The 8,338-nt window shown below is 34.5% G+C and overlaps 1 protein-coding gene and 1 long non-coding RNA gene across 2 annotated transcripts; one reads left to right on the forward strand and one right to left on the reverse strand.

Annotated features, from left to right (window-relative positions):
• Positions 1-1,074: 1,074 nt before the first annotated feature.
• Positions 1,075-5,402, reverse strand: LOC132309447 (disease resistance protein RUN1-like). Its single transcript, XM_059807757.1, has 6 exons — positions 4,885-5,402; positions 3,430-4,546; positions 2,974-3,249; positions 2,038-2,886; positions 1,812-1,932; positions 1,075-1,766 (listed from the first exon to the last, which is right to left on the reverse strand). Exons 1-6 carry the CDS (start codon positions 5,400-5,402, stop codon positions 1,075-1,077), a joined length of 3,573 nt encoding a protein of 1,190 aa, XP_059663740.1.
• A 768-nt stretch (positions 5,403-6,170) lies between these two features.
• LOC132310209 (uncharacterized) lies at positions 6,171-7,782 on the forward strand. The gene is made up of 2 exons (XR_009482576.1): positions 6,171-6,522; positions 7,519-7,782. It is a non-coding gene; the product is annotated as an uncharacterized LOC132310209 (long non-coding RNA).
• The last annotated feature ends 556 nt before the right edge of the window (positions 7,783-8,338 follow it).

The raw sequence follows: 8,338 nt of genomic DNA on the forward strand, positions 1-8,338 counted from the left end.
TCTCCTTATCCGAATCTTACTTATTAGTCGTCCTTTCTTTCAAGTCAATGCTATTCATCATTAATAAAAATATCATAGCATTCTTGTCATAACTAATAAGAAAGATTCTAATGAATTAGGTTACATGTCTCTAATGAATAAGAATTTTAATTTACATAATTATTTAAAAAATTGTATAATTATATATTTGTATAATTATATATTGATTTGATATATTTTTATTAAAGTTAAATTTAAAAATAAATACCCAATGGTAATTGAAATATCGCAGAAGATGATATATATATATATATATATATATATATATATATATATATAAAATTGTATAATTATATATTTGTATAATTATATATTGATTTGATATATTTTTATTAAAGTTAAATTTAAAATAAATACCCAATGGTAATTGAAATATCGCAGAAGATGATATATATATATATATATATATTGTGATTGACAAGAAGCTCACACACTCACTTTACTCTTTTAAAAACTCGAATCGTAGCCACTATTTTGAGAGGTAAAGAAGATACTACTGATACTTTTATATATAATAAAAATATATATTAGTAAAGAAGTAAATTGGAGATACAGGAGAAACCTAGAATGTGTTTGGCGTATGGAATTAGAGAAAAAATTTCACTTTCAATAAATGATATTAATATCTTTTATTATTGTCACATTGAATTCGAGATTAAATCTTGAATTTTAAATCCAGATTAAATCTTGAATTTTAATTTGAGATGTATAGCACTGCTTATGCTAAATATCTCACCGAGTCGTATTCTTTAAAATATGAAGCATGTCACCAAATTCCAAATAGCGGTTGAGTGTTTTGGAAGACAAAATATTCGAGGGAAATACAATCTTTCCTCTGGCAAAGCTATCACGAGAGACTGCCAGTTCTCTTGAATTTGAAAAAAAATGAGAGGTAATGTGTGGCAAATGAATCAAACTTGTCATGTGTTGTTTGATTGCCTAGTGACTCAGTAAAGGCAATTCTTGAGGCGAATTGTACCACACATATACTAAGAATTTTATTCAATTTACACACACACACACACATAAATATATTCAGTAAATGCATCTAGCAATCCAACAGAAAAAAGAATATAAATGAGTGTAAATTGAGGAACAACCACCATCCAGCTTATTGTCATTGTCTTCATCACATATGAAATCATCTCCATCTTTGTCTTCATCAAGATCTCTTAACCACTGAGATCTCCTAGAATATGATTGAGGAAAAACCTCCATCTCATATGTGGAAAGAGTGTCCTCCTCGTAAGACCAGTAATGGCTTGATCCTGCAGCTTCATCATAACATTTTCTTTTACCCTTCTCTCCCAGACGGCTGAGTCCTGCCTCGTCATTGTGTTCGCGTTTTCTTTTTCCCTTGTTCCATTCATGTTGGCGTCCTTCATCGACAACAATGACACTATCATTACAAGACGAAGAGCTGAACTGGTTCACTTTTCCCACAATGTTCATCTTGGTACGCTTCTTATCTTCAATATACACGGGAATGACTCCACACTTCTTCACAATCAGCTCGCAACATGTGTCTATTTCAATTTCCACTTCGTCTCCGCTATCCACCTCAAACCTTCGAAGGGGTACATAGCCCAGTGATAGGTGGTCATTTGGGGTGGGTGCTGCAGTATAAACCGGAGTACGGATACATGTAAAAAACAGATCTTTGGTTACATTTGTAACATAAACAATATAGTCTGATGATCCTCTGCTTCCCATTTCGAAATCATGTGCTGCATATATAACACATAAAACGAAGCCTTTCATCATATTCATACCTGGAGGCACCTGAAATGACAAAACATTACCCATCCTCTGATTTCTGAACCAATCAGGAATTTCGGACCAGGGGAATACAGCATCATCGAATTCATTACCCCCATATCTTCCATACCATCTCTGTACAATTAAAAGGATAATTTGTGAGCTAGACAGCAGATAGACACACGCACATGTGTACGAATATATACATTGGGGGAGAGAGAGAGAGAGAGAGAGACAGACCCGTAGGAGGTTCTCCGTGAATGGGAATTCAGCTAGTTTGCTGCTATCGGATAGAAGTATCAATGGGGCGTGTGAGAAGTTTGATAGATCCGGCAATTTTTCCAATGATGTATTTGGAGCAGAAAAGAAGGTCAGACTTGATGGAAGCTTAGGAACTGATCGAAGGTTTGTACACCGTTCTAAACGGAGGGTTTCAAGCTTAGAAAGTCTGCTGATGCTAGTTGGTAGACTGAAAAAATTGTTGTCACCCAAAGCCAAATATTGTAAAGAGGATAGACTTCCAATGTCTTCAGGTATTGCACCTTCGGATAGATTGCAGTGGCTGAGGGACAATTTTGTAAGAGAGGTTAACCCCAACAATGAATTTGGCAATAAAGTAGTGGGATCAGGAGATTTTTTTGGGGATACCCATGATGAAAAGAGTGAAAGAAATGATTTTGATGGTGATCCCTTGTAGCGAGATAGAGATAAATATTGAAGGTTCTTTAAATTCACTATAGAAACTGGTACTTGTCTTACAGCAGTCCTCCCAGCAAGAAGCACGGTTAATGATTTGATCTCCCCTATCTCTTCCGGGAATTCGTCAAATTTCAAGCAGCCAGAGAGCACAAGAGTTTCAAGAGATTTCAACATGCCGATGCTCCTTGGGAGATTCCTAAGGTTTGCACAGTCCTTCAGGTTCAGTAATACGAGTTTGTCTAGGCTTCCAATGGATTCGTCAATCATTTTCAAACTTCTACAATCTTCAAGTATCAATTCCTCAAGGTTTGGGAGTGTTGAAAAGTGAGTAGTGATTCTAGTCACGAAATGAGAATGACTTAGATCAAGGATTTTCAACTTTTCAAGAACCTATTGAAAGAAAGATTCAGAGTCAAATTAGTTCAAAGTGAGATATAAACAAGTACTCCAGTACTTAATTTGAAGTGTAAATTATACCTTGTTACCCTTCCAAACTTGTCTCAGTTTACTATACTTCATGTCAATAGCCACTAACATCTCTTGACTGAAGTTACTTGGCACAGAATTCAGAGGAAATCCATGCCAGCATAGCCATCGCAATTTTTCGGAAAGACATTCATAACCTCCAGTGATGTTTACATTATTGAGCTGTAGCAATCTTAGATCGTGCATCTTCTTAAATGCTTTAGCTCCAAAACTTACCTTTATTGGTCCATCCATATTTAAGGCAAGGCCTTCAATTTTGTTTGTTCCCTGATAAAAAACATAGCACTTGGTAAAAATTGAGAAGCATAAGCATTTTTGCTTGTGCAAGTGAAAGTTGTTTGATATAATAAGCATCAGCATTAAAGTTTATATAATTCAAATTGCGTTAGTTTCTTCATTTCAAGTTTTATTCTTGAAAACAAATTCATTCATTGAACTTGATCTTACCGTGCGATTTGTCAGTACATCAAGAGCATCCTCATAGTGCCACAATCTGCTACGTTGTCCAAGGTCATTGGCAGATTCTTGACAAACTATTTCTCTTCCCATGTCTCTGAGCAGATCATGCATCATTAGCTTGTTGCCTTCGTTTATTGTTACAAGGTGCCTACGATTGAGGACACCAATACCGCTTGTTGCGAATAAATCACAGCCATCTAGTACTTTTGTGACATAGTCTTTATCCATTCCAATAAAGAAACAAGCAATGTCAAGGAATATCTTTTTGTCATAAGAATCCAGTGCATCAAAGCTTATTTTAAGATTCTCTTGAATTTTATCATGAGGGGTTTTTTTCATTTTCTCCAATGTACTTTCCCATTCGGCTATGCCTTCGAACTCTCTCAGCCATGAACCCAAAACTTCAAGTACTAAGGGAAAACCTTTGGAGTAACGTACTACATCATTTGAGAGATGAGCATAACCTTCCTTCGGATCAATTCTCTCGAAGGCATGCCAACAAAAGAGCTCAAGAGATTCAGTTTCATTCAATTCCTCAGCCATATATATGTCATTTACTTTAATTTGTTTTAGCAAATGCTCGTGTCTCGTTGTTATGATAATTCTACTTCCCGGACCAAAGCAAGCTTTTCTAGCACTCTCCGAGTGACAACTAAATGCAATTAGTTGGTCTAGTTGATCCACATCACTAAGTACAAGAAGAACCTTTCTATTGCATAGCCTCTTTTTTATCACCTCGATTCCTCGATCAACATTTCCCACATTTCTCACTTCTGTCTTTAGTATCTCAGAGAGAAGCTGCTCTTGCAAACAAATTTGATTCTTATGCTGCTTAAAATTCTCTCTAACATTTGCAAGAAAACTTTTGCATTCAAAAGCATAGAAGAAATAATTATAAACAGCTTTGGCAATAGTTGTTTTACCTATTCCTCGCATCCCACATATCCCTACCGTACGGACATCATTAGTTCCAACACTCAACATGTTTTTCATGTATTCCAATCGAGTATCAATTCCAACGGGGTGGGTGGCTACATGTAAGTATGTGTGATTCAATACACTCAAAATATATTTGACAAATTTCTTGATGAATTCTCCTTCATGCCTGTTCATATGTTTCGAGATAAAATTAATTTATATATATTAGGCAAAAATCAATAAAAATGAGTGAAAATATTAAGAATAAATTATTCAAGAAACTCAAATCAATTTTCGGGACCTTCAACTACAAAAAGAATGGGAGGAAAGTAAAATGAGTAAGAAAAATAAATATCTTCATAAAAAATCATATTCCATCCCCACAATTATCTATGATCCTGGTCGGCAACAAAATATTAATACAAAAAAAAAAAAAAAAAAGAAAAAAAAAAAAACGAAAAGAAAAAGAAATTTATTAACGGAAAACTTTAATATTTTAACAAATAAGAGATTTATTAACATTACCCGTCAGTGTCATCTAAATCCCACCGGCCGGCTAATTTCCCTGCCTCAGTCAAAGCTGCCTTCCATCTTGACACCTTGTCTTTGTCCACCTTTTGATCATCATGTTTCACAAAAGCTTTCTCAAAATCACCGGTTTGTTCCGCAACCTCTGATGGTTTGACTTTGTAAAATACGGGTAGCACCCATTGACGTCGAAGTTGCTTCCAGCATTTCATTATCTCCACAAGTTCATCTAGACACCATTTGGAAGTCGCGTAATTTCTAGAGAAAACAATAATGCAAATATTGGATCCACGAATTGCTTTCAAAAGCTCCTGCGAGATTTCTTCGCCTCTTTGCACATCATTTTTATCCCGGAATGTATTGATTCCGGCATCGTTAAGTCTGGAATAGAGGTGGTCCGTGAAGTTCTTACCAGTGTCGTCGCCTCTATAACTTACAAACACATCATACCTCCATTGTTGAACTGGTTCAGCGGGGGAAGAAATTTGATCTCTGCTTAACTTTGACTTTGCCATGGAAAAATTTGATCACAGAGATAGAAGAGCTGATTGGTGAGCCAAGAGAAAGAGAGTACTTTATAAAGTAATTTTTAAAGCTCATTTTGAGCCCTTAGTCAATAAATTAAATTATTAAAATTTAATATATAAATATGTCCCTTAAACATGCAAGGGAAAATTTAGGAAGGCATGTGGCAATTGCCTTGGCACCTACGGCGTAAAAGAGTCCGTCATCGATGAACCTCACATAAGTCATAGAAACATCCCCTTAACAATGTTAGAGATTTGTTTGATTTTACTATAATGCCTAAAAACAATTGACTTATAATATTATTATTTTAAAATTCATTGTAGGGGTAAAAATGTTTATTTAAATTTGTGTTCGCTGATGTTTGCGACAGTCAGAAAGACAAAATCTAACAATAGGATCAAAATATCTAATATGTTTTGAAAAAGAAACTAATATCAAAACTCATACAAAAGTAATAAGACCCAAAATTCTAATATTGACCCTCACAGGAAACTTCTGCCTACTAATTTCCATCAAGTAAATTATGATCCTGTCACAGAATATAAGATAGAGTTATGGAGTTTCCAATTATTTGTTTTTTACCATAATGCCTTGGAGATTGTGGCTTTGTTAAGCTGGGCTTTGATGCCTACCCTTTTACTCGGTCAAATTATCGACGATAGGTTTGGAATGAGCATTTGGAACTATAAATCTAAAACAAAAATTGTAATGTTTATGTTTATATATATATATATATATATATGTGTGTGTGTGTATTAAAAAGGTTGGGTGAGATTTTTTTGTTTTGGTGTGAAGGGACCCACAATTGTTTTTAAGCTGTCATAAGACCGCATTTTTTTTTTTTTTGCTCTCTGATATCTCACTCTCTCTCCCATTTGCCTGCTTCTCTCTTCCTCTTAGTTTTCTTTTTTTCCTTTTTCCACTTCAAGGCTTCAATTCTTGATTCCTTCTTCAATAGGTAGTATTTTTAAGTGCCGTTTGTGGCTATTCGAAGCTCACGGCGAGGCCTACAAGTTGATAGGAGCAATTCCTTGGTTGGTGCACCATAGGAAATTTGAAATCCTAGGGTTTGAGGTGAAGAAATTGGGGGTTTTGCATAAAATTAAGGTAAGGGTCTTTAATTTGCATTTTCTTGTTCCTTAGTGAGTTAATTCTTGTTAATTGATGTCCACATGCTTAATTGAAATTAATTACCTCTAGAATGATTTTCTTGTGGGTATAAAGTTCATGATTATATGTGTAATTGTTGATTCGTATAAAAAACATTCTTAATTATTAATTTCATTATATTATTGTGTTGACAAAATTGTTAGAAATGATACATGGAAACTTGTGAAAATTTCCTTAGAATTATTGTCATGCTTCATTATTGATTTCTTTATGTTATTGTGTTGACAAAATTGATAGAAATGATACATAAAAACTTATGGAAATTTTCTTAGAATTATAGTATGCTTAATATGTTAATTTTTTCATGCCTATGATGCTTAATAATTTATTGGAAATTTTATGTGGAAGTATGCTAATTGTGTGATAATAATTCTCTACATTTTCATAATATTAAAAAGATATGTGATATGCATTCATAGCATGGGCATGAAAAAAAAAGGGTACAATGATTTGATAAGAATGAAAAAGGAGATTTTTGGGGAGAATTTGATGAAACGGTTTTGAGAAAACTCGGTTGCCACCGAGTCACGAAAGGGCCTGTGTGTTAATATAGCCTAGAGGGAACTAGGGAGATTGCCTTAGCGTGGTTGAGCTATCTAGGCCCCAAATGACGCTGCGGAGGTATCAAAGGTCAGGGACAGTAGCCAATCATTCTCTCGTGTCACTGCGGTGTCACCAAAGGGTGGGGTATATTAACAGTTTGTGAAGTGATGAAGTTTTCTGAAAATGGGGAGTGACATGCATGACATTGTGTTCATGGCACGATATTCATTTATTTTGAACTTGCAGATTTATATTGTATTTTCCCTGGTTTAGCATGACCCCTCTCCCTATTGTCCTATTTATTATTTGGATTCACGGGGTCACAAGAGGTGCGTCTTAGGCACCACCTACTGAGCAATTTTGCTCACCTTATCATTTAACATTTTTCAGGGCTCGAAAAAGAAGTGGCAGATGACAATCCCCCGCAAGCTTGAAGAAGATTAAGAGTTGTATTTTGTTATCTTTTGTATCTTAGCCCATTTTTGTATAGTCTCAAAACCAAAATGTCGTGTATTCATTTTTGCAAGCTAAGATCATGTATTATAAATCATAACTCTTGTTGGTATTTTGAAGGAAAACAAAACTATGTAATGCTTAAGTTGAATTTGATGACGATGATGGGCTAACTTGAGGAATGTATTATATGTTTTTGTATTGTGTGTTGGGGCAGGTTGGATAGGTCTTGAATGGCCATTACATTTTTTATTTGAGCAGGTTATTGTAGGATCATTTTTAGCAGAGATCATGCCTAATTTTTTTAAAATTGGCATCAGTTTAGGGTCGTTACAAAAACACTGCGAAAATGTTGCAAAAGTGGTATCCCAGTGCGATCATTGCTTAAATCCAGAGGGCTTATTGAGAAAGTTGTATGCCCGTGGTATGGCCTTGAGGATGAGTCAACTGAGCATTTGTTGTTGTGGTGTCCTCTTTCCATAGAGATTTCGAAATTGTTTCCCTTTTTTTGGAGTCAAAGGTTGACGACCTAAATTTGATTAGTTTTGTTTCCTTTTAAGCTCAGTTTGTTTCCATATAAAATATTTTTTTAAAAGTATATATATATATATATATATATATATTATTTTCTGTTTGGTTCTTGTAAAATATTTATGAAAAAAAAATAGAATAAAATCCAACAAAAATAACTTATTAAAATATTGAAATATTAAAAAATATTATTTTACACACCTCATCCAATGGGCTCCACTATAAT

The sequence above is a fragment of the Cornus florida genome, unplaced genomic scaffold, assembly GCF_030987335.1.
Source record: "Cornus florida cultivar Cherokee Brave unplaced genomic scaffold, ASM3098733v1 CherokeeBrave_3.0.0_Hap2_Chr05, whole genome shotgun sequence".
NCBI classification, from domain to species: Eukaryota; Viridiplantae; Streptophyta; class Magnoliopsida; order Cornales; family Cornaceae; genus Cornus; species Cornus florida.